The 26,420-nt window shown below is 38.6% G+C and overlaps 1 protein-coding gene across 14 annotated transcripts in view; it reads left to right on the top strand.

Moving 5' to 3' along the window:
• SKIC3 (SKI3 subunit of superkiller complex) overlaps nt 1–26,383 on the top strand; it is a 50,016-nt gene extending 23,633 nt beyond the window's left edge. For all 14 annotated transcript variants that reach the window (XM_065046545.1, XM_065046538.1, XM_065046544.1 and 11 more), the window contains 22 exons: nt 326–470; nt 638–716; nt 841–902; nt 1,025–1,081; nt 2,148–2,216; nt 3,186–3,260; nt 3,888–4,029; nt 5,527–5,620; nt 6,194–6,271; nt 7,578–7,702; nt 8,578–8,701; nt 10,980–11,198; nt 11,990–12,062; nt 12,804–12,857; nt 12,964–13,075; nt 14,208–14,336; nt 14,914–15,035; nt 16,809–16,967; nt 19,684–19,836; nt 22,094–22,224; nt 23,902–24,025; nt 25,516–26,383. In XM_065046545.1, coding sequence (XP_064902617.1) covers nt 326–470; nt 638–716; nt 841–902; nt 1,025–1,081; nt 2,148–2,216; nt 3,186–3,260; nt 3,888–4,029; nt 5,527–5,620; nt 6,194–6,271; nt 7,578–7,702; nt 8,578–8,701; nt 10,980–11,198; nt 11,990–12,062; nt 12,804–12,857; nt 12,964–13,075; nt 14,208–14,336; nt 14,914–15,035; nt 16,809–16,967; nt 19,684–19,836; nt 22,094–22,224; nt 23,902–24,025; nt 25,516–25,593 — 2,404 coding nt within the window. In that variant the 3' untranslated portion in view covers nt 25,594–26,383. The remainder of the gene's footprint in view (nt 1–325; nt 471–637; nt 717–840; nt 903–1,024; nt 1,082–2,147; nt 2,217–3,185; nt 3,261–3,887; nt 4,030–5,526; nt 5,621–6,193; nt 6,272–7,577; nt 7,703–8,577; nt 8,702–10,979; nt 11,199–11,989; nt 12,063–12,803; nt 12,858–12,963; nt 13,076–14,207; nt 14,337–14,913; nt 15,036–16,808; nt 16,968–19,683; nt 19,837–22,093; nt 22,225–23,901; nt 24,026–25,515) is intronic.
• The last annotated feature ends 37 nt before the right edge of the window (nt 26,384–26,420 follow it).

Here is a 26,420-nt window from a genome sequence, read left to right as displayed (position 1 = left end):
TTAACTGTAAAAATGACTGATGCTTGTTGTAAGTAAAAACATGCATATTGCAACTGACCTAACTCTGATTTAATGCACATCTGTGGCTTCACAAGTGGTGGGCACTACAGACGGCCTTTAGACCGGGGTAGATTCTGTGATGATAACTGTCTGAATGAAAATCGATTAGTTGTTGTTTGCTTTCCATTCTTGTCTGGTTTTGTTTGTATTTATGCATGTTTGCTTGGTTTAGGTTTTTAAGTGCTCTTTTGAATGTGTTTTTCAGCTTTTTGCTCTTCTCATAGGGAGGCTTAGAATAATGCTTCTGTGATTCATGTTTCTGTAGGTGTTACGGCAGAGCTTTAAAATTGATGGCTCTGCCTAGCATATGGTGTGATCTTGGAATAAATTATTATCGACAAGCAGAGCACCTCACAGCAGTGGGCACTGACATGAGTGAGATCAGTGAACTGCTGGAGAAGTCTTTACAGGTACTACCTGTTTTTCCTGTTACATTCTTTAAAATTTAAATTGATATTGATGCTTGTCTGCATACCATCTCTGTCCTCAATAAAACTTACATCTCTGATGAAGTAAGTGAATAAAGTCTTAATTTTTGCTCTTCTGGTGATATAATCCACATTTCATTTTCTTCCAGTGTATCAAAAAAGCTGTGAGGCTTGACAGCAAAAATCATCTTTATTGGAATGCGCTTGGTGTAGTCGCCTCCTGTAGTGGTAAGTCTTCATCAAAACCCCTAGCTCCATAATACCCTAAACTGAAGGCAACTTGACTAATGGTGTTTATGAAATTCAGTTAGATTTTAGGTCTCCTTTTTTTTCTTTCTTTTTCCCCCTCCAGCTATTGGGAATTATGCTCTTGCTCAACATTCGTTCATCAAATCTGTTCAAGCTGAGCAAATTGTAAGTGCTGTAGGCAGCTGCCATCTGTTTCAAGTGGGCATTTAAAACTTTTTCTCCTGATGCAGTGTTATTTTTGAATATAGCAATAATACATTGGTTTTAACTTTATTTGTTCTGTCTAGAATGTTGTTGCCTGGACCAACTTGGGGGTTTTGTATCTGGTAACTGGAAACATCGAGGTAACTCCTTTTCCCATCTTCAGATATTGTTTTCCTCTAATTATTTTTTTTAAGGGTGTGTGTGGGGGTGGGAGCATGGACAAACAGTGAAGAACATCCCTCTCAGATTCAAGAAACACATTTCCTTTGAATGACATAAAATTGACATCTGTACTTTACTTGAGGAACACAAATGCTAAATATTTATTCTGGAGGGGATAAGTGAACTACTTCTGAATTGGTGAGGTTGCTGTCCAAGTAACTGTATGGAATTAAAAGTATTTGGAAGGACTGAGAAGTGGACAAGCATACCAATGCACACCAGGTTTAGCCAATAAACCTTTTAATTTTAAGTCACAAACTAAACTTTGAGTTTCCCATAGGTAGCTAATATCTGTTCATAAGCATGTCATATGATTTACTGTAATTCTGTGTAACCCTCAGAGTTTCTCTGGGGAAAAATCAGAGTATATCTTAACTCCGGAGTACTCATGCAGCTAAAACTACATTCTGTCCTATTTGCTGGTCAGAATTACAGAAATTTTGTTTAATTGGAAATGTGATGGTCAGAATTATGTTTAGTAAACATAACTTGATACTGCAGACTGCTTACTGCTAAAACCAGTAATGCCAAGATTTTGTGCGCTTCATGCCATGTTGAAGAACTCTAAATAAAAGAAATCCATAGGGAAAAGATAATTTGTGGGTGATAATCGGTTTTACCATTTCTAGAATATGTTTAACTGTTTGCGTGGAGGAAAAGCAAATTTCCAAAACTGGATCCTCCAAGAGTCAGATTTTAAAATAATAATTGTTCCAAGAGGTAATCTAGCTGATGAACTGTTTTAAGAAGGAAATATATTTGGAAGGAAGGGGAACTTTGATCTTGTAAAGATTTTTATTTATTTTTAATAAGACTGAACTGGTTTATTTTTCTGGGCAATCCATTGCTCTGTATAGGACAGTAGATGTTTTTAGTAGTGGCCTGATTTTCCTGTGAAATCTTTTCCAATACTACTGCATGTTGATACCTGTGCTCTGTTACCATGCCAGAAAATACAATAGACTGTTGTCTCTGGTTCTACAGCAAGCTCACGAAGCCTTCAAGATAGCCCAGTCTCTGGACCCTTCTTACTTACTGTGTTGGATTGGACAGGTAAGGTGATGAAACATCATAGCACTCTGCACCAAAAACAGTTTTTAGTCAGAGAGAGTACTTGGTCTCCATCCTAATAGTTGACATTTAAGCATGGTCCTGAAAATTGAATGTTTTAAGTAAAGGGAGCTTCTGTTTCCCTGAGGGTGGGTGGGACCCTTTGTTTCCATAGTGGTAACACGATAGAAGCTACATTCATCAAATATCTTTATGTGATGTTTTTCTGCCTGATCTTGTGAGTTCTCTAAGAAAATAGCTATTAAAAAAATAATCACTGTTTGTGCTCTGAAGCTTTTTATTGAGCATTGTCAACAAATAACCATATTCATATGATACTAGTTATTTCAGCTTCATCTGCACCTCTAGCTCATTATATGGCACTACTTAACTCTCTTCTCAGCCCCTGCTTCTAACATCAGCATTAAAAAGAGTGTGTCTCTCATATACCTGGGACAAAAGCAGTTCTTATTTCCTGGGAGGTCCCTTCATCTCCCTGCCACTGGGGGCTGGATGTGCTCCCACTGGTATCTAAGCTGTCGCTGAACAGTAGAAATACTTGTGACTCATATTTTTATGATCATTAAAGGTCCTTTACATAATCCTGTGCCGCTGACCTGGTAATGATATCTATTGAAACTGGATTATAGGGGAGAACTAGCACCATCACATGCTGAAATTCAGCTCCTGTCAGATGCTGTTTTAAGTTGTGCTAAACACACACCATCTGAAGAATGTAAAGCAGCAGAAGCAGATCTTAAGCTTTAAGTACTGATACAGTGGAAACTGCTTCTGCTCCCTTTAATTGTGTTAACTTTGTTCTTGAAACTGATGTTTCTTGGGGAGTATGAGGAAAAGAAAGTGTCTCCATGCTAAATGCCTAAGATGTGCCTGAGGGAACGTGTGCTGAATTTCTTGTCAGTGTCAGTATTTTTAAAGTACTTGACCACAGCAACTCTTGCTTGTCTGTAGGCTTTTGTTGCAGAGAAGGTAGGCAGCTATGATGCTATGGACCTCTTCAGGCACACGACTGAACTCAGTATGCATGTAAGTATAACAGTTGTATTCTACTGAAGTTTCTGCTTATCTAATCTCTCTACTTAGGTGATGTAATATTTTAAAAAATAAGCATGTGTTGATTGATGGAACAGCTATGATCATGTTCCAGATGAGACTGACTGACTTCCTTGTTGTTGTTCCTGGCCCGTACTGGCATTGAACAGCAGGCAGTTATTTTATTAAAAGCTTTAGTCACAGTGGTCCAAGAAATCAGCACCATAAGTTGTGAAAAAACATCCTTGGTGTTCCACATAATCGGACAGAGATCAAAGGCATAACCTGTTCCAGAAGAGAGCAAGGATATTGCCAGTACACTGTGTTCTAAGAAAGTGGAGCACTTTACATTCTCTTACAGCTTTTGTCATCTGTCATCCCACCAGTGGTGCAGCAAGTGATATGTTAAAATAAGAATTCTCTTTGCCCAAAGGGCAGGTTTAAACTGTGTGTGAAGCAATTCAGTTTGGTATTTTCTTCTCCTGCTTAGCACTGATGCACATTTTTAGCCCAGACTCTGCCTTAAAACACAGAATTGTTATTATAATCTTTAATTATTTTGATGTCACTTGAGCAAGTTTAATGACTCCTATTTGGGCTTTTTTTTGTTTGTTTCTTGAGACTGAGGGGGCAAAAGGCTACGCCCACTGGGTATGTTCAACGCTGCAGGACAAAAGCAACAGAAACACTGAACTATATCGGTACAACATTGTTGAAATGAATGCTATTCCAGCAGCACAGGTGGTCTTGACCAAATATACAGGTAGGTAATTTAAAAGCCTCACCAAGGTGTCAAGTCTAACAGATGCATTCAGAATAGATGGATAATACACCTGTACTAGTTCTAGCAAAGGGTGATCTGGCTGGGCTGGGGAGAGGCTTTTGAACTATAAAGTAACCAAAGCAGGGAAATTGGGCCACTGATACTTAGTATTACACGAAGATGAAATAGATGTGACTTCTGTCTTCTTATTCACTCACAGAATCCCAGAATGTCAGGGATGGGAAGGGCCCTGGCAAGCTCATCCAGTGCAATCCCCCCGGAGCAGGAACACCCAGATGAGGTTACACAGGAAGGTGTCCAGGCGGGTTGGAATGTCTGCACAGAAGGAGACTCCACAACCCCCTGGGCAGCCTGGGCCAGGCTCTGCCACCCTCACCCCCAACAAGTTGCTTCTCCTCTTTCAGTGGAACCTCCTGTGTTCCAGTTTGCACCCATTGCCCCTTGTCCTGTCACTGGTTGTCACCAGAAGAGCCTGGCTCCATCCTCCTGACACTCCCCCTTTCCATCTTGATCCCCAGGAATGTGTCACCCCTCCATCTCCTCTTGTCCAGCTCCAGAGCCCCAGCTCCCTCAGCTTCTCCTCACACGGGAGATGTTCCACTCCCTCCAGCATCTTGGTGGCTGCGCTGGACTCTCTCCAGCAGTTCCCTGTCCTGCTGGAACTGAGGGGCCACAGCTGGACACAATATTCCAGGTGTGGTCTCCCCAGGGCAGAGCAGAGGGGAAGGAGAAACTCTCTCATCCCCATCCTGGCAAAGGTGGTGGGGCTGAGGAGCTGCTGCTCTCCCAGCCTGGCCAGAAAGGAAGGTATGAGGGTGATGGACTCACCCCAACAGCAATGGCTGCTCCATGGTGAGGGCTTGGACCCATATCCTTTGATGACTAATCTGTTGCAGAGTTTTGAGAGCTACAAAATATGGTGCAAGCACTTAAAATGAGATAAGTAAGAAACAGTATTTCTTGGTGAAATCCCTGTTCTTAAATGGACTACCAGAGAGGCCTACGGGATCCTTCCTAGTCTGGGAGAAAAAGTTAGAATTCTGAGGTGAGGTGACATCTGACAAATATGTTCTTAGCTACTAATAAGTATGTCTAAGTTGCACCATTAAACCATAAGATTCTACTAGTATTTTCCTAGAGTCAATACAAACTGAATAGTTTCCTATTTTATTACCAGAAAAAAAACAACAAACCACCACAGGCTGAAAAATTTAAAATATATTGAGTACATTAATCCTATGTCATAAAATTTTAAATGTTTTTGAGCTAACATGATGTCGTGTTGTGGATGTTATCTCTTCTTTATTTGCCTGCAGCCTGTCAAAGTGATCCAAGTCAGCAACTGACAGAAGCACTTGGGAAAGTGTTTTGTATATATGCAGACACTGCAGCATCAATGTAGCAATGTTTTTGTAATGCTTTTTGACAGCTCCTTCTGATCATGTTCTCCTATACTGTCAATTCTGATTTTTCTAGAAAGAAATCCAGACGATGCATCTGCTTTCACAATGCTTGGTTATTTGAGTGAGTATCTGCATCTAAAAAGACAGGCGGCAGATGCCTATGAGAGGTAAGCTATACATCCTGAGAAGTTTACTGATAGAAGCTCCTTGACCTCTTTCCATGTACCGGTTGAAAAAATTAAGGGTTTTTCTCTTCCTTGAATAAACCTTACCTGCTCATTTCAATAGAACATTTCATTTAAGTGTATTGGAAGGTGTGGGGATGTTCTTATGTCAAATTTGGAAATGCAGAACACAACTGCAGAAGATATTCCAAGGCTTCAGGGTCTTACGAGGACATTTAACTTATTCACTGTGTGGGATTTAAGTGAAATTTGGAGGTTTAATAAGCTATAAGCTTGGTTTTACTTTTGGTCTCTACCCCATTCTAATGAGGTGATTGGGTTTTGTTTTATTTTGTTTTTTTCTGTTTTCAAACGGCAGGGAGAGGTGGTGAAGGAAACCATGTTTGGTGAACATGTCTGTTGATGCATTAAAGTGACAAAATGGGCTCTGTTTGTGCTTAATTAGCTAAAAAAAGCTTCTCCATAAAACATTTGTCCATTCTGCTCTGAGAACTAATGTTGAAATATGCGTGTTATAGTTAGATGGTAATTATTCTTAATTGTGGTTATTTTCAGGGCAGCTGCATTACTGAAAGACTCTGGGGATACTGAGAAGTATCATACAGCAATGCAAAACTATGGCAGGTCACTGTGGTAAGTGTTTGTTGGCATATTTTCCCAGCTCCTAACTTCAGCTTTGGATATAGTGAATACACTGACACAAAACATGGGTGAGCCTGAAAGGGAAAATGTTGTTGGTAGGAATAATTTATTAAACATAATTCTTAACTGTAGACAAGTTTGATTGAACTTTATATGTGTTCCAGAAATGGGTAGTGTGCATTAGAAAAAGTCAAATTGCAAGGAGTTGCTATACATCGTGATAGTTTACAATATCAGTGATTCCTTTATCCTTGGCTTGATACTTAAATGCCTTAACATAGTCTACACAATGTAGCTGTTGTATGGTCTCCAGAATAAATTGGCTTTTTTTTACTATTTCCACACTTGAGATATGTAGTAGGTTTAGTCTGAATAAAAGAGCTGCTTCAAGGTTTGTTCAAAATCCCTTCTACATGCTCTTTGAATTTTTATTTACTTGAATAACCTGAAGTAACGTGAGGCTGGGGTGTTGTATACATGTGTGTGATCTTTCTGCTGATGACCCTCCGTGCTGCAGTCCTACTCACAATTCCGAGTTCCCTTCACATTTCCCTTCTGGTTCTGAGGGAACGCAGGGCACAATTCCTAACAGATAAAGACTGTCAAACTTCTCTTTGATATGAGACAGCTCAGGCTCTGCTTTCTGCTTTCTTGGATTTCTGTTAGCTCTCTAGGGAAACTTCATATAGTTTTAAGTTTCTGTAGATGACACTGGGACTTCTAGACTGTGATAATGCAATAAGTAATTATTTAGCTTCAGGGAAGATTTTAGAAGCAACTCTTCAGTTTCCAGTACTCTCACATCCAAGCTGTATGCATGGGGCAACTTATGCAAGAGCAAATCCCTAGTATCTAATAACTAGTTCTGATAAACACAATCCTGTATAATTTCTTCCATGGTGGTTTTAGAACAAGAATGCTGCATCTCTGTGTGTGTGCTTTCCTGTCTGTGTGCATGGATACTTTAATTTGCTTTTTCCATGTTTCTCCTTTGCTCTTTTCTCCCACTCTGTTGTGTGGACTATTAAGTGACATCCTTACATATAGCTGTCGTGCAGATTGGGAGGATTTTTTGTATCAATTATTCTTCATGCCGCAGATAGTTGGAGAAAGTAGCTGCTGTAACAGAAGGAGAATGGGGTATATATTACACATTCTTGTCTTAATCTTGCTCTTTTCCAGATGTCTGCATATGACTGCTGTGGAGAAGAGAATACTGGTCTGCAAGGACATCTTGTCTGCATCATAGCAGCTGTTGCTACATCCTCCATACCAGTGACTGTTTTTGTTTTTACAGTGCCCTTGGTCAGTGTGATAAGGCCATTGAGGTTTACACATCAACACCCCTGACTGAGTTTGATGGCATTGTGGGGATAGCGTTAGCCTACTTCAAGAAAGGGCTCTTACAAGAAAGTACCAAAGGTAAGCTTAATTCAAATTCAGGTGCCTAATCCAAAGCATTACAGGCTACTTCTCTCAAGATGAAGCTTATGAAAATTTGTTAGTCTGACCAACCTAACTGTTGTTCAGTTTATTTCAGTCTTTCAGTCCTAATGCTGAAGTACAAATTCCACAGCTGTTTTAATCATTAGGCCATTCAGCAGGGTACTAGAACTATTCAAATGTACAAAGGGAAGCTACATTTCTTTAAGTGTGTAATTTTTGTCCATTAAGCTGTTCTGCTCTTAGCTTCTTTTATTCTCAGATGAAATTACTTCCCTGGAAAAATCTGTTCTGGGTAGGAGATTAAACTGTTGTTCAAAGCACTTTACCTTTAGTGCTAAATGTAAGTGCTGTGTTGTTATGTTCTGCACTGCTAAGATGTGAGACGTACAAAAAGCTATACTGAATTGTCAGTGTATAAGTGTAAGTGCTCACAGAGGAGCGGCCAGCTCAGCATTTAAAGTAACTCTTTAGTTTTTAATCAGAGTGATATGTGCCCAACTGAAGTTCTATTTCATAGATAAACTATGACAAGGGATTATTTAAACTGTGTTCTTTTGGGGTTTTTCTGGATATCCCAATATTGCTTTTCAGTTCTGTTTTTACTTGCTACATATTAAACAACTCCCAGGCTCTAAGCAGCCTTGAACATCTAGCATTTCCTAACTTACAGTTACTTCCAAAGTCTTAGTCAACTTTTTTTGTCTTCTGCCTGTTATTTGAGGTGTGAAAATATAGTGGACCTGAAACAAAGTGCCCCTGTTTGTGTGTTCTAATATCAAGCCTTTCTAGAGGCTTTATGAACGTTGTATTTTTTTCTCCTACTTAAATTTGGGGTCTTGCATTTTTACCAGCCTATGAAAAAGCCTTGTCTGTTGCTGAGTCTGAACAAGATAAAGCACATATCCTGACTGCCTTGGCAATAATAGAGTATAAACAGAACAAAGTTGATGCTGCCAAAACACTGCTGTTTAAATGGTGAGTGGAGATAATAATAATCAGTATATGATATTTTATTGTATTGCTGAATCAGCAAATTTACTTTTTGGGAGATCTCAGGTGGGATTTTTCCTTTTGGTGTTGCAGAGTAAAAGTAGGAGTGGAGTCGGTGTTCTTTTAGGCTTATTCATGTGATATATCTGTTTTGTTTTATGGTCTGTGTCTTCTTCTGTATTCTTAAAGCAGTATGGAGTGGAAGGGTTAGTTGGCTGGGCAGTTTGATATCTAATATCCTTGAATGGTAGCTTTAATAGGTTTATCTTTTAAGATGTTAATCTGTAGCTGTCCCGCTAGCTGTGAGAAATTCAGATGACTAATGAAAACAATTTCTGTTTAAATAGTCTGAAATCTCCAGAACAATTGTGTTCCAAGCATCATAGACAGGGACAGTCTTGTAGCTTCCCCATGGAAAGAAACAGATCTGTATCAGTTGTTCACTTAAGTCACAAGTGTCATTTTTCAGAGCTGTGGAGGCTAAAAGCCTCTACGTCATTGTTAGTCTCCTGTTAGCTATGTATTAAGAGCTAACACCTCAGCCTCTCAGCATCAGCTCTTTGTTAATAGAGAACTCCAGTCTCATGTTGCCAACAGACTCCTGAAGTTTCTGAAATAGTGAATGTCCATGACCTAGTACACTCCAAATCCTGAGTAACTGATGATTAACTAGCTACTTCCTACCTCCTATTAATCAGACTTTATTTTTGTTATAAACATTAACGATGAGAGTTTTCTAGATGAAGTTAGTTTTTTGTGTTTGGAGAAAAAGAAAGTAGTGAATGGTTTAGGAAAGTAACACCACAGTGTTATATCTAGATCTGAATTGGAAGCACAGTGCTGCAAAGGTACACAGTACATTTTAGTAATAAGGTGCAATCTAGTAGGCAGATGTCTTTATTAATGAGAATTCATGCTAGAGCAAGACCGTGAACAAGAAGCTGCCTTTCTTCTTGTCTCATAGGCAACTTGACACCGAGATTTTTAGCAATGAGTATGTCTCCGTTGCTAATACGATAGAATCCCACTTGTCAAAGGGCAGCGCCTTTGCACAGTGCTGGCTGTTCAAGTTTATGTTTAACAGCTCCTTGAAATATTTCTTGCTAGGGAATGAAAACAAAGCATAGAATCAGAAGTTTACATTCTTGTCTTTTTTTTTTTTTTTAAGGCAAAAGTAATCATTAGAAGCTTGATTAGGAGCCAGTAGTCACCTGATAAGTGAAAGTAAGCAGCACTTCATCCTGTAGTTATGTTTAGGACATGACAGTGGAGTAACTGCAGATTACTGTTGCCACGCTATGTTTTGCTGTTTGCCTCCATTCAGTTTGTATTGCAATAAGAACACCCTCACCTAGTACATCAGTCAAGGTCTTCGATTTTGGTTGTTTGTACTGAGCTCACTGTTTGTTTTACCAGAGATGAAGATCAGTGGATTACCTTAAGAGTTTTCCACCTATACTAGAAAAACTTGCTGGAAAAAGTCAGTAACAGCATCTAGTAGGTCTGTAATAAAGCTGGGAATAGAATCATAGAACTGTTTCAGTTGGAAGAGACCCTCAGGATCATCGAGTCCAACCATAACCCAACTCCAGCACTAAACCATGTCCCTGAGAACCTCGTCTATGCACCATCTGTACTATTCATGTGGGGTTAAACTGCCTCTCATAATGCAACAAATAGAACAGTGCAACTGGTAATGGTGCTAAAACTAATAGATGGTGAAAAGTGTGCTCACACCACCTTACATAGGAGCAAATTTGATGTAAACAAGGGATAATTTCTCAGAACATCCCTGTTCTCAGAAAGACCAGTTCTGTGCAGCAGGCTCGTTCCTGGCTTTTTCCTTCCTGGATTTCTGTTGCAAGCTGCAAGCAGGCATGCTAAACTTGGGTTTGATGCCAGTTAGATGTACAGATGCCTTCAAGAAAAGAAAATAGTTGTCAGTGTTACATGTTGTCTCTTAGCATTCATTTCATGGCTGCTACTGAAGGACAATTAATGTGTCAGAGTCTTGCCAAGCAGTTACACATTATAGCTTGAGTGCTGAAATGGCACATAACCACTGCTGCTTTCCACATCCCGAGGTCTCAAGGATACTGATCTAGCTTGATTCATGATTCCACCATGAAAGGCTGTTAATTCCGTAAACTTTACACGATGCGCATGAGCAGGAGGACTCAAAAGTAATGCGTACTCTAATGTTAACCGTAAGTTTAGTTAGTGCTCCAAAATAGTCTCTCTGTCCCTCCCTCTTATCCAACAGCTCGTTAAAAGAACCTAGTACGGAAAGTCTGAAGGCTTTGTGCACACTGGGACTGGTAAAGCAGGATGCTACGCTTGCAACAGCAGCCCTAAAAGAGTTACTGAAGCACGGAAAAGGGGATGACGGAATTTACGAGAGGTGCCTTATTGCATCTGCTGTTTATGCTTTGCAAGGTAAAAATGTGGCAGTCCAGAGAGAAATCTCCAGAGCAATACACAGGTATGTGTTTTTCTTCAGATTGCCTTGTAAATATGTTGCTTTGATTACATTTACTAGTAAGCAGACCTCTATTGACCTGCCGTGTTCTTTTGAAGAAAAAGTTATTTTTCAAAAGTCCTTAGCTGAGGTTGTAGCAGCAACCAACAGAAGCTTACTTTCTGATTTATGGGGTCAAAAGGCAAAAGCTTCATGGCTCGTTTGGGGTTTTCTAGGTTTGTTTTGGTGGCTTCTTTGGTAACTAGATCAGCTCACTGTGCTCTAAGAATGTTTTTCATCATATGTAGCAGAATTTCAAACCTAGAAAAGTCTTCAGGGCTTTATTTAATATTTAACAGTCTGAAGCTGTTTGTTCCATTAGCTAAATGTCTGTGTTAAAATGTGTTTCGATTAGCCTTAGCAATATAGAACGGGGGAATTTTAATGAATGCCTTTAAGCAAGCCACACCTCATACTCTCCGCAAGTGTTTTCAGAAACTATTCTTTATACAAATTGCTTTTCTCCAGCTGTAACTAAACTTCCTCGTTCTTCAGACTGTGAGGACATGACCTGTGGTCTTAGAGTTTGTTTTCTTCACATGAATATTGATATGCATATTGTACACTTTACTTCTTTAGCCAGCAATATAACTTCAATGTTGTGTTGATTGAAATTACCACCCATGTCTGTTTTCAACCACACTGGATTGGTTTTTTAATAGAAAAAGATGCATTTCAGATTTATAGCAACTGAGTCATGGAAGACCAGGTTCACCTCTAAACCAGAAAGTCTAATATCCTTGTTCTTTTCCCAGGAACCCTGATAATCCTGCCCTCTGGTGTCTCCTGTCTCGACTAGTCCCCCTGTATGCATCACAAAAGGCAAAAGTAAGTGTATGGCTGTAATACGTGTGTGCTGTTTACATCCTGAGTAGTCTGTGTTTTATCTAAACTAGTTTTCTTTACTACTTAATATGAAAACTTAAGGCTTACATACACAAGCACATACAGAGCAATGCACAGGTACCTAGTGAAGTTACACATCCAGTTACTTGCATCTTCCATGGGGTCGTAATTCCTTATCTTCTTGAAATAAACTTACAGGAAAAAATAGAATTATTCCAACAAGAAAAGGCTGTACTATGTGTAATTTTTTTGTTTAGTTTTTTTACATATGTATGTGTGTATGTACATATATATGTTAGGATTTAGGTCAGTTGAATTTGGTTAATCTAGTCAATTTGATTTTTTGCGTTAGCCAGTATTTCTTTGCTGCTTTTATGCTTATTATTAGTTCTTCTCCAAATATAGACTACTTGTCTTAATTTATGTCAATTATGTAAACAGAAATAGTACCTGAAAACAAACCCCTTTCCCTAACATTCTGCGATTCTGTGTGATTCTATGTGGTGCTAAAATTAGAAACACAATGAATGAATAAGATCTAATCTTGAATGCGTCTTCTTAATTCTTTATAAAGAGATTGTTCTCTAGGCAAGAAAAATATCTCTTTGTGAAAACGTTGTATTTCTGTTTAACAAAGATTAAAAATATCTTGGCTTTACATTTTGTAAAAAATTTTAATTTATCAGTCGTATAACCGAATCAATTGTTTTTTTAATCTTACAGGGAGGAGCTAGGGCAGGAAACATTGCCCATGTACTTGATCTAAACCATGGAAAGGTATGGCTTTCTTAAAATGCAGACTTTATAATTCCGTAAACAATCCTAAAATTAATTCCATATGATCACTTACAGTGTTAAGTCACTTTTATGTCCTGTTTTATAGGAAGCCCTGCTGAATATTGCAGTTAATCAGTTGACAGCAGGATGTCACATGTTAGAAGATAAGAAAAACAACCCTCTGAAAAATATTCAGAAGGCAATCCACCTTTTTCCAGGTGACTCTTGTTCTCAAACACTGCAGTGATATTTTTACTCATCAGAAACAAAATTCTTGTGTTAGCAAAAAGATCTGCTTTTCTTGGGTTTTCTTCTTGTTTTGGGTTTTCCGTGTGTATTTTGAGGAAAATGCTTAGAGTCAAAATTTTCGCTGCTATTCCAAGTTTAGGCTTGAGAAATTAAACCAGTCAAGAAGAACAAAATGACTGAGTTTTAAAGCTAGTTCTGAAAACATGGGCAATTTGTTAATCCCTCGGCAGGAGAAGAGACAAGTATCATTTAGCACATTAGACCAAAAGGAAAAACACATGTTCCCTCAGAGTCAGTATGCTACACCAAGCAGGAGAGATTTATTCATGTAGCTTGACAATCTGTATTTGAAATGTTCTGTTAAAATATGCTGGTTATTAACTACAGGCAACTGTTTACCTGTTACTAAATGGTGATCTTCAGTAAATGGAAAGTGCAAATCTAGTTTTCACACGCCAGTTGCACATGTTAGTGAATATATTGTTTCTTCTGCAGTGATTTTGTTCTGATGCATTAGTGTGGCTCCAAGTTTAAAATTTCAATTTCCTACAGATGCACACAAGACTGTGACTGCTATTCAAAAGCAGTACACTTTACATTTTACTTCATCAGATCTTCAAACTTTGTTTCATTTTTACTGGCAAAATGAATTGTCTTTGGGATGAAAGTTTCCATGGGTGAAATCTTTAGCTGAGCACTGTTCAGTTCAGGAAAGCTCTGAATGACATCTTGGGGTTTTCACTGCCACTGTTACCCAGCACTAAGTGATCGTCACGTTTAATCTGTGTAGTCGGAAGTGGCACCTTCAGGTCAGCAGAGCAGTGGCTACGTGAAAAATGTATTTGTTGGCTTTAGAAACATCATCTTTGTCTTCTAATTTGAAGATTCTTACTAGATAGAGGTAAATAATAATCAGCTGCCTTGGGCTGACCTGATGGGAGGTTTTGATTTAATTATGTGCCTTGTTCTTGCCATCACTTATTTGCAGTGTGTGGTTCCATTGATGACTATGTTTTTATGCTTAATCTGGTAAAGACCATTCTAGATGAACTACCACCATTATGTAGAATGGGTTAAACACCTTTAACCATCCTTTTGTAGATAATCCTGCTGCCTGGGCAGTGCTAATGGCAGCCTGTCATGCTGAAAACACCGTTGTCTGCCTAAACAACACTCAGCCAAAGCTAACAGATCTAGAGATGACACTTGTATCGACAGTTTCAGCCAAAAGTAAGCTATACAATTTTCTAGTTAAGAAAATAATCAAGTAGAAGATCTCTAATCTTGCCGTACTCTTCTGAATTTCAGAAACTTGCATATAAGCTGAGAATTGCTTAGGAGTGGTTTGAGCTGTATTTTATCCCATAAAAATGCTAAATCTTAATGTAGAGCTAGAGGTAATTACTTAAATACAGCTTGCTTTCCCCTGCAAAGCTTCAAGTGCTTTTTTAACATAGTGCTTCTGAACTCTGATGTCTATATGGATGGATGGATGTATTATTACAGCACAGGAACACTGCTTACAAGGAACTTTTCCAGTAGAGGAATAACCTCAGCCTCAGTCTTGCTCAACTTCTGTAGTGTTTTGAAAGCTGGAATTAAAATTCCCTGTTTGATTGATTGTTCTCAAACCATTAATTCAAATGGTGTAGTTTTTTTCCTCTTCTTCTTGTTCCTACTGATGAAGGAAGCCATGTCAGGTTAATACTCCTAAAAGTTCTTCTGTACTGTATCTAGAGCATGTGACATGATGTGACGCTATAGCATATAGAAGAATCTGTTTAAGTGTTTTATCTGTTTTTTGCAGCTGGAGAAAATAACCTTCCACGTAATTATATCCAGAGTCTTGAGGACTGGTGTCTATGTCAGGCTATTACCAGTCTAGAGGAGGCTGGTAAACTCTCCGAGGCTGAAGCTCTTTGTACCAAGGTATAATAGCATCATACTGGCAGATTGTCTTAGAATTGTACAGATTTGTGTGCATTTTACAGAAAGGTAATCTTTGAATTAGCAACTGTCTGTTCCATCAGAGCTCTGAGATGCAATATTTGTTAGTACTTTCCCTCTCCCCAAGATACTTACTCCGGTTGCAACACCAAAACCATGTTAAAAGTTGAAACAAGCAGTGTATGACATGACAAAGCGAAGTCTGCCCTTCCTGCCTTTATTCATTAACCTGGTTTTAAACAAAACATTACAGAAATTCAAGGCATGAATTCTAGACTTAAGGGCCTTCTGCTCTTTTGTGTTGGTACTCCACTTCAGAGCCACACGTGGATGCTGCAAGTTTAATTATTAAAAAGAAAATTCCTAAAGCAACACAGCTGGGGAAGGGGCTGCGTGTTAATGAGCCTCAAGTGTGTGTTTCATGTGTCCATGAACATAAGACTTGGCAAAAGATAGGCAAAAACACAACTGGACTCAGCAGCTCACATCCCCGACTTACATGAAGGAAAGCAGCTAATCCTATACAACTGTGCTGCTTCTTTACGGCATTTCTATATTAACAGGGAGGGGAGTTTAAAAAAACAAAAAGACAACAAAAGGATTCCATGAATATGCTGGTTTTCTAGGCGTTAGTACTTGTCTCTTTATTTGGTGGTGAGGATGTGATTTCCTTTTCTGGCCAGCATGTCTACTGACCTGTCTTAGGTTAACAAAGATCACAGATTTCTAGACATACAAGGTGGTATCTGACCATGAGAGAAGGTTATGTTGGGTTTTGCTTGTTTTTTGTTAGTTAAATAGCCAGTGAAGAGGACAGTCAGTGCCTGCAATTTGTGAAGAAAAAGAGTAACATTTGGTACCACAAGCTCTTATTGACAGTTTTAGACCCCAGGAATCTCAGAAAGCAATATAACTGGGGATGATGAGTCAGGCACTGCTGTTGTTCCATTTGAGACAGGCAACGTGATTCCACATTTATTAATGGAGGAAAATTACAGCAAATACTAGAAGCTTCTGTTGTGTTTCATAAAGTATCTATATGTCACAAAGCAGCAGATTGTTAACGGCTCACAACATATTTTGATTTAAAAAAAAAATAGTGAAAACTACCTGTATTGTTTCTTAGATCTAGTTTGAGTTTTAATTCTTGAAAGTATTGTGATTTGGACACGTAAAATAATGTGTAAGGTGACTTGCAGAAGCTTCACATGCTTCATCTAGGAAGGATAAAGAATAGATGGCTAGTTTTTTGTATGAGTTGATTCCGAAAATTACTCTGTGGGTATCTGCTGTTACTGGACAGGGAATGTTTGGTAAAGTGCTTCTGTTTCAATGAAAATAAAGCACCTTAGCTGGGAGAACTGAAGTTGCTTGGAACATACTCAAGGTCACTTTCAGCCATTAGACTCATTTTATCCTCCATTAGCCCAAAACTCATAATGATTGTGAAGTCAAAGGAGAACTAGAAGTCTGCTGGTTATGTGTCTGTCTTTCAGAAACCTATAAGGGTAGGACAGGTACAAAATTTAGGATAGACTTGAAATGTATTTTGAGGACAGAAAATATGTTACCTGTTTTCATCTGTCAATTCCTGGAACTCTCCTTTGTGCAGAGTAGGAAGAAAACACCATGTTGCAAGCATCCTGAGAATGCACTCAGTGCTCTTTTCTGCGAAGACCAAAATGGAAAAATCGAAGGATCTTGTGATGTTTGGAAATAATTCTGGTGTCATGTTGAGCCTTGTTTTTGTTTTAGGGTTTAAAAAGCTACCCTGAACACCCAGCTCTGTTTTTGCTTCTGAGACAAGTTCAGTGTCAGCAGCTGCTGCAGTCTCACAAAGAACTTCCAGACAACGTCCTGGAGGAGCTTCGCAAGACAGTCATGGCCAGTTCCCCTTCGGTGGCAGCCTGGCAAGTAAGTGTGGATTCTCTCCTGACTCAGTCTGCCACGCTCAGCAGAGCTTGCAATATTAGTGGCTGAGAGCTTGTTTTGCTGTTTGCTTTTATTTGTCTGCCGACAGACAGTGACGGAAAAAACAACTCATTTTCACTTGTAACATTTTGTTAACTGTCTTTAATAGCTGTTGTAGTAAGGACTGTTAGTAAGAGCAAGCAGACATGGAAACAGGAGAATGGCAAGCTTGAGATAAACCTCTGGCAGCTGTGTCTTTAGGGACCTGCAACTTGGCACATGAGCAGAAACCAGGGAAATATTTCATAACCCGTAAGAACAGACGGAAGTAAATGTTTTCCTAGTGTAGTACTATACAACTCCTAATTCAGGGTCTGAAAACCTGAAAAACTCTCTTTTCTCTGAGATCTCCTGGTGTCAGGTGTCAATGTTCCTTTGAGTAGGTTAAGTCTGCATGGAAAATAAATCACTCCTAGTAAGAGTGATCACTCACTCCCTTCCACAGCATCACAAGAAATCATTTTTAGTTAATATGAAGGTGTTAGAACTTGCTCTATGTGCTGCTTCTGTGAGACAATCTGAGAGGTCTGTCTCACACATGCCAAAAGATCTTTCTGGTGATGCAGCATGTTTATTTCTTTCCTAACTGTTGCTGTTAGTTACAGTTACTATCATCCTTTACCAATGTTAGACACATGTTGTTTAGAAAAATTCTATGAACTTTTAAAGCCCTTTGTACAGTTGCAGGATTCATGGTGCTCCCTCTGCATGCTGAACAAATAAAACCCTGTTTGTGGTAAGATTCACTAAAGCTGATTTCAGTCTTAGAAGATCAGGTCAAGGGTGCTGCAGAGATCATTATCTTGCTTGTTATAAGGCTGCAGATGCTCTTTCCTCCTGTAACATGTGACTGCCATTTGTGGAAAGATGCTTTTTTGATGCTTATTTTTGTTTGTTTGTTTGATTTGTTAGACTTCATCTTTCTGAACTGCAGAACTTGTTCAGACTGGATTTGCAAAATATGAGGCCATGATTGTATCCTCTATTTTAGTAATATATCTTGAAAATTGAATTGGGTCTTATATACATTCTGCAAGCATCCCTAGCATAGCCAAGTGTCATTTTGCTTACAAGCAGGGAGAATAAATGAACTGAAAGTGTATGTGATTGGGGGAAGGGTTGTTTTGTTTTTCTTAATCCAGACCACAGATAAGATACCTCTGAGGAAGATCTTTCCAGCCTTCAATTAAAGCAGATATCTCAGGGCTTGGATAGCATTCTGAAAAAGCCTGGTTGCTACCTCTGTTCCTAATGGATAGATCTAGGCTTTTATGATTTCTGGCTCTAGACTTCCCAAGAGTTTGATAAATGTTTTGGCTTAGTCAGAAGTATTCATCATGATGCCTTACAATTTTAAAAAGTTAGAGGGGACATTGACTTTGCTTTTTCCTTAAGTTTTTGGCTTGTGTCTAAATGGCTGTTTTGCAGGATTCAGAAGGGCTGCTGTCCTGATAGCTTTTCTACTTTTTCTGCTGTGTCTTACCAGGAAAACAGAGAAAAGCTGATCTGCCAGAGCTGCCATTGTGCCTTTTCATGAGGGTTCCCTTCTCCTTCACATCTTGAGTGCTAGATACTTCCAGCTGCAAAGAGCTGAGGCCAAGGAGAGCCTTTTCTTTCCTTGCAGACGAATGGATGTTTTACTTTACAAAGCAGTCCGGCAGCTTGATGTCAAGAATGCACAATCTCACTAGCGCTAATAAATACTTCCTAGTTTGTCTCTTCTTCTTTGCATCTTCTTCGCAATAACTTCTATGCATCGGAAAGGGTTAAGAATTTTGCCCTTTCTAACACCAGGCACTCTTCAGCTAGCAAAAGTCTAACAACCTTTGCTTAAAAGCAGGGGAATTGTTTTTTTAATAAGAAATTGCTTTGTTTGCTTGATGATCCAGCAAAGAATATTTCTAAATGTGACTTGTACATCTTGATGCATATCGTGTACATTTCAGGGATTTGCAAACTTGTGGCTATATCCACTTTAAAAAATGTGATGTGACTAGAGAATTAAAGAGGAGTTTGGATCCTTTTCTTTCTCTTCATGAGCAAGTCCGGGACATGTTGTTCTGGCAGAGCAGTCAGCAGGAGCACAAAACTCTGCGCAGATCCCAGTGTCTGCTTCCTTTGCCCCATCTGACTCGTCCAGTATGACCCTGCTAGGTCAGAAGCTGTTTAACCCAAGTCTACACCCATCAACTGAGCTCTGGTTCACATTGTGGCATCTTTCATGTTCCTGGCATTACTCAGATGGGTTGGGAGAACCCTTGTTCTGGAGGAAAAAATATCTTTTCATCGCTACAAAACTTTTAGAGACAAATGAGGCAATACACGATGGTCTTCTAGTCTGAAGGGTGACTTTCACAAAGCCAGTCGAGTCATTCGTTCACCTCTGAGCAATCTCCAGATTAACAGAGCTGTCAAACAGTTGTCCATAGGTGGTCTAGGGAACTCCAAAATAAGTCACTGTAGTGATGTGGACTGCCAGCTCTGCAGCAGACGACATTTTCCTGCAGGGTGTTGTTGGAATGAATGAGGGCTGGGTGGGTGGTGGTGTTTTAGCTAATAGTACGCTGTGGTACTCTCACAAATTGAACTAAATTATAGTACTTAATGGATGTGTATTTTGGTGGCTCCATAACCGGTTTTGTTGGATGTTTATTTTCAGTGGCTGGCAAAAGTGTATCAGTCTCAGAGGATGATGGTTGGAGCGGAGATGTGCTACAGGAAGAGTCTGCAGTTGGCGTCACAGCAGGGCAGCTGGCACGGGAAGTTATCCAGTCTGCTCAGACTAGCTATGCTAGCACTGGAAGTCTGCATGGTAGGATAATCAAAATTACATAAATCCATTATTTAACAGGAGTTCATGGGATGTAAGGCCTCTGCAGTCTTTAAGTGAAGCCCCTTGTTTAAATTACTTTGTGTTGTATGAAAGAAAACTAAGAATAAAATGAGACTGCAAGGGGCAGTGGACTGTTTTTAGAATATCTTTTTGTAAGAGAGGTTTCTGTGAAATAATCACATAGGACCACTGTCTACATTTTTCAATAAGGCTTATTTCTCTAATAACAGATTCAATTTTATAATCCAAACTGACATACCCTTCAAGTCTCTGTCCTCCTGTTCAGACAGCTGCCTTAATAAACATTTTTCCTGGAGACTTCAGTCAAGTTTCAAGTAACTTTATGCTGTATGGTCATTTATGAATACGATGCCCTGCCTTGAAGTATAAAGACAATCTAAGGGAAGCGTACCTGTGGTATAAAGAAAATTATTCTGCCTCTTGCACTGAGGGGCCAGGTGAACATAAATTTTTGGCAAGTGTCTGTTCTCGTTAAGCATTGTCACTCCAGAAACTTGAAGTGCACTACCAGACTTCTTTAAAGCCAGGTGTGAAAGGTAGATACCTCTGTGATCTTAGGGATCTCTCTTTCGTGTATTTTAACAGATAATCGAGCTAACAGCCATCATCAAAATCAGGCAAAGGAACTCCATATGCCCTGAGTGCTTTAGTAAGAAAAGGCAGTCAGTTTTATGGAGGATAAAGCAAAGCTGTTGCTTCTGGTGAGAAAGGAGAATCCTCCTCAGTGTAGAGAAGTTTATTTCTCACAGACTATATGCTTTGAATGGCAAGAATTTGTCAACTGACAGGATTTTTCCTTCCATGATTCTTCTGCCCATTTTCTAGTGTTCTGCTCCATTGACCATAGCTCCTAAATATCTCCACAGGTTGCAAGGTACCCTCTAACTTAATTAGTACTCCTTTGTCAAATTCTGGCCCTAATTGCCCAACAGCACGTAACACTTTGTTTAAAAATGTAATTAATACAAAGTTGATTATCTCTGCTTTTTGAATGAGCAGTGCAGCTATCAGTGGATTTCTCTTTGGCCTCTCTGATCAGCACTGGCTTAATTAAATGTGCAAAAGTCTGGTGAAAACCTCGCTCAGATCCAAGAAAGTTCTGATTGAAAATGGCTTGTCTCCCAGTTATCTGTCCAAATGAAAATTTGGGCTCGCCTTCAAGTGCAGTGCTTGGAATACTATCCAGACTCAATGGGGATAAGATTTTTCTTAAGCCAAAAGATACAGGGATTTGCTCAATAATTGCCCTATTAGATAATTACCATCTTGGAGTTGTTTTTTATTTCTGGTAAAATATGTTGTCACTTCTGGGGATAAATTCTACATTCTAGAATAGTCTTGTACATGGAATTAAAATTTAGAAGGTGAGGAGCAAACAAGGGTTTGTGATTAAAACAAGCATTACTCAAACACGCATATAAAAAATGGAAAGGTTCTTTGCGTAAACCAGCAAGTGGAATGCTGGCAAGGCTGCTTCTAGAATATTTGACATGACTTTTCCAGGTTCTTCTACCACCGTTTGTTAGGTTGGTTTCGTTTTGTGTTTTAAAGAAATGTCTTTCTAACCTGCCAAATATTTTATATAACTCAGAACAGCTTCAATTAAACCTACTTTATAGTGACTTGTGAACAAAAACTGGTTTACACTACAAACTACAACAAAGCCCTTCTTTTTTCTTTTTTTTCCTTTTTCTTTTTTCATCTTTCTTTTTTCCTTTTTCTCTTCTTCTTTTTTATTTTTTATTCTTTTACATTTTTTCTTCTTTTTTCTTCTTTCTTCTTTCTTCTTTCTTCTTTCCTTTTTCCTTTTTCCTTTTTTCTTTTTTCTTTTTTCTTTTTTCTTTTTCCTTTTTCCTTTTTTCTTTTTTCTTTTTTCTTTTTTCTTTTTTCTTTTTTCTTTTTTCTTTTTTCTTTTTTCTTTTTTCTGTTTATTTTTTATTTTTTATTTTTTTCTCTTTTCCTTTTTATCTTTTATTTTTTCTTCTTCTTAATTATTTTTCTTTCTTTTTTCCTTTCCTTTCCTTTCCTTTCCTTTCCTTTCCTTTCCTTTCCTTTCCTTTCCTTTCCTTTCCTTTCCCTTTCCCTTTCCCTTTCCCTTTCCCTTTCCCTTTCCCTTTCCCTTTCCCTTTCCCTTTCCCTTTCCCTTTCCCTTTCCCTTTCCCTTTCCTTTCTTCCCCTTCCCCTTCCCTCCCTTTTCTATTTTCTCTCATCTTAGGCTAATGTCTCCAATGACCACTGGCCATCCTTGGTTCAAGAGGCAACAACAGAAGCCTTGAAACTCACTCCTTGTCCCCTGGCAACTCTCCTACAAGCACTGCTACAATATAGTCGCAAAATGGGAGCAAGGTACGGATGATCTGCTGAGTCTGAATGGAGCACACTGTACCAAGTGGTCATTATCCCCCGATCAAGAACTAAAAGAAAATTGGAAACAGGAAATTAATTATTCTTGAAGTAGTGTGGCAGTTACAAGGGAGAATGGGGAAGGGATTAGCAGAGTGGGGAGCAGGAAGCAGCAGAATCTTCCTCCTTTTCTCAAAAAAAAAGTGTATGACCTTCATACCGTGAGGAAAAACAGCTGTAAGACAACTTTTATTTTAAAGCATGTTACCTACATGCATACATTAATCAGGAAGACTATACATTTCTCAAAGATCTTGTTAAATATCACTGTGGAAACAGGTATCACTACCCTGTCTAAGGCTGGGTTTCATTTTGATCCTAAATTGGGTTCACAATCAAAGTTTGTGTTCATTCCCAAACAGCCACATGCTATTGTGGCTTTTTGAGGTAGGGGAGAAAGATCTGGGGGAGGGTGCTTGGAACCACCTCTGTGAGTTCAGTTATTAGGTCTGGTTTGTCTTTTACAGTATTTTTCCTTATGCTGTGGAAAATTTGAATATTCTTGATACTTTTGTTCAATGATTTCACCTGGTTTTATAGGTATTTCTAACAAACTGGCTTACTTTGTAGGCTTTTGAGAAGGTAACAGGCAGCCAAATGTGATTGTGATGGTTGTCAATGATAACAAAATTGGGCTGAAAACTTATTTAATAAGTTAATATCAGTCATATTGCAATTTCAGATATTAACTTACATAAGCAGTAGGGTATATCCCAAGATCTAATCAATCTGCCTATGTGATTCAAAATCCTGAAACAATAAATTAAACTTAATTGCAAATAGCAAACAAAACCAAGATACAACTCTCAACAGCCTGTTAAATCACAATGGTTATAAAAATCACAATGGTTGTAAAAATCACATTGTTTATGAAATGCAGAGCCAAGGGTGATGGAGCGCCAGTGAATAAATGTGACATCCATAAGCTTGCCAGTTTTTACCAGATTTCTAATCGCATGGTGAATTTGAAAGTGTCTTGGTTAGGTATAAGCTAGTGGTGTTTGGAGGTAGTATTAGTCAAATAGAATTTTAGACTTTGTGTAGTATTCTATTCCAATTTCATTCTATTCTGCAATTTCACATCTTGCCTCTGTGTTTGCAAGAGCTGCAGAACCTTTTTTGAGTGCCAGGATTAAATATTAATAGATTTGTGGATAATATTAAATCCTATTGGGATTGTTAAGATGTATTGTAGTACCTACTCCTCTCCAGTGCAATGTTTTCCAAAAGATTTATTTCATAGCTCTTAAACAGAATACCTGCTGTATTGTTTAGCAGATCACACGCTGAAATCAGAGGTTGCGCTGAGTTCACAGGCAGCACAATGTTTGTCGTGTTATTGTAGCACTTATAAAATCTGCTATGTCAATCTATTTTGGGTTATTTGCTAATTGACGCACTAATTTGAGCGCAATATATTAAACATAACAATTATGACAGTTGCATTCTGGATGCAACTACGTATGAAACAAAGGGATGTACAGCTCTGCATCCTCGCTTTCTTGGGTGATATGGAAATAAGGACCTTCCCTCACTACTCCTGGTCACTTCTGCTTGCTCTGGGACACTGGTATTTTACACTTGCATTTGATTTGGATTACATGTTGGTTTTGCTTCTAGGGAGACTCGTCGAATGTTGGAGAGAGTGGTGTATCAACCGGGAAATCCAGAAACCATAGTGTCAGTGGCACGCTGGTACCTCTTGCGACACCTGTATGCCAAAGATGATTATGAATTAATAGATGTAAGACAATCTATTTTATACAGAAATTCAATCTGTTTATGTTGAATATTGTGCTCACAACTTAAAGTGGGGTGTAGGGAGGCTCAGGAGGTGCTGGTTTGCCTGCTCTAGACGTTGCAGTGTTTAAGGATTCTATACTGACAAAATACACCTGAATTTTCAAAGTTGCATCCAGTTTGTTTGAAAGCCTTCCATTTCTCCATGCAATACTACTGAAAAACGAACAGTAAAATCTCTCTTTAATCCAAACTGGCAAGAATTCCACTAGTGACTCTTCAGTAAACACAGGGACTGTTTTAGCAGAATTTTACCAGAATGTATTAATGTACTAAAAATGTAAGTTCCCTCTAGCCTGGCTGGAACAGTGCGGTATCCCTGACCCAGATCTGAACAGTAGAGTGCTGTACATCCTGTACTTAGGATTTTTTTATAGCTGTAATGGTACAACATTTTCAGTACATAGTAAATGGTACATTAGTTTCTGTTGGTAGTACTTCACAAATGGATTTGATGAAACTCACAAATCCACACAGCTCTTTCATGTGATGCAAAGAGGGGTTGTTCATTTGGGCTTGTAATTTAAGTCACTTTGAATACATTCTGCTAATAATCTCCTCTCTGCTGCCGCTGGCACGGTGAGCTCTTTTGCCCAGTTTAACTGCTGTTCCCTGGTGAAATATTCAGTCTGTAATGAGGTACATTTGGAGGCGCAACACATCAAGCAGGCTCAGTGTTGATAAAAATCCATACACAGACACACAGGTTCATTAAAAACAAGCTAGAATTAATGAGTTCGGAAGATCCTGATATGATCTCATTGCACTTCTGTAAAGTCATCTGAATTCCCTGCCAATGAGCACAGTAACCAAAATGGTTAAAGATTTGCTTGATTCTACTTAATGTTTTTCCTTTTTAATATGTATAATGGGATTGGATTACATGAGAGGTGCCAGAGGCTCATGAGCATCTGTGAACATTAGACTCTCATCAGAGCTTTTTAACTAGTAGAAAAGCTGCAGATAGGAGGTATGGAAAATAAATCAAGGGTAGATTTAAATGAGGAAGACAAAAGGATACCTTGGCTGGTTTGTTTAGGTAGCTGCAGAGAATGCTCCCATTTGCCCAATTTAGGTTTATACAAATGCACTAGCAGGAGGCAAGTGTGTGTTTCACCCAGCTCTGCTTCTTTCATTACCAGGAGGTAATGTAATTGTCAAACTTTGTGTCAGCTTCAGGTAACAAAAGATGGTTTAGTCATTAATTGCAAGTGACCACAGGTTTAGCAAGTCACGACAGGGCAGGGGTTTCAAGTGCCTGATGTTTTAAGCTGATGTGTAATGTTAAGTATTTGCCATCTGGGCTTATGGGTTACTTAAACTTTTAGGGATATTGCACAGCAGAAAGTAACATGCATTTGAGATTGCCAGTAAAAAAAAATAACAGTGAAATTATGAAAATCTAATTTTTTCATTGTTTGTTTTTCTTTGCAGGTACTTATAGAAAATGCCAAAGCTAATGGGGATGTTAGAGTTCTGGAACTAAATGAGAAATTGTCATCAAGTGCCTAGTATGAACTGTCTCAAATGAAAAATCTTCTGTTTACGCAACTTAGTCTGTCTTCCAGGACCATATGTGGTTTGGGCTTTTTTAATTATTTGTGTCTAGTGTTATTCTTTTGTTACATAAACTGCAGCTTTGTTTTAGTTTTACTTTTTCTTCAACAACAGTGGTTATTTTTGTGTTGACATGGGTTCCACCATAAAAATACTCTTGATTTGAAACGAAAACCCTCAATTTTGCTTTTGTTTTCTTCCTCACTGAAACTTCAGCGCTATTTGCAATGAAGAGTACTTGTCTTTATTTCCCTCTTGGCCACATACAGAAGTACAATATTCACTGCATTGGCAGGGTGAAAAGGCTTCTACTTTTTCTTGGCACGGAATCTTACTTGTCTAAGTAGCAGCAAACTTTTCTTGTCTCTCAGATGTTGTAAAACATTCAGATATTTAAAACACCTGTATTCCTCTAATATACTTTGTTTTGCAGTTGAGACCCAAATCCACTGGGAATATCATGTGTGGTATCAGTTTATACTTCTAATTATTTTTTTTAACTAATCTTAATTGGAGCAGTGTATCCTCTTGACTGCAGGCTTCAGTAAACATTCCCATCAAGAAAAGCTTGTGATCATCAGGGACAGGGTCATATTTATAAATGTGTATAACAGACTCTATTTATGTCTTGGTAATTCTGCTGCTGACTGCCTAATTGGATGAATCATGACAGTGGTTCTTAAGACATGATGTTATTTTGCCTTTATGTACATGAAAATAAAAAATAATAAAGCAATGATTCTAATCTGTTAGTGTTGCTATTAGGATTTTCAAGCTGTGGA

This window comes from Columba livia, chromosome Z (assembly GCF_036013475.1).
Source record: "Columba livia isolate bColLiv1 breed racing homer chromosome Z, bColLiv1.pat.W.v2, whole genome shotgun sequence".
Classification (NCBI taxonomy): Eukaryota; Metazoa; Chordata; class Aves; order Columbiformes; family Columbidae; genus Columba; species Columba livia.
Note: the sequence above shows the minus strand (reverse complement) of the source record. Positions and strands in the feature narration are given on the sequence as shown.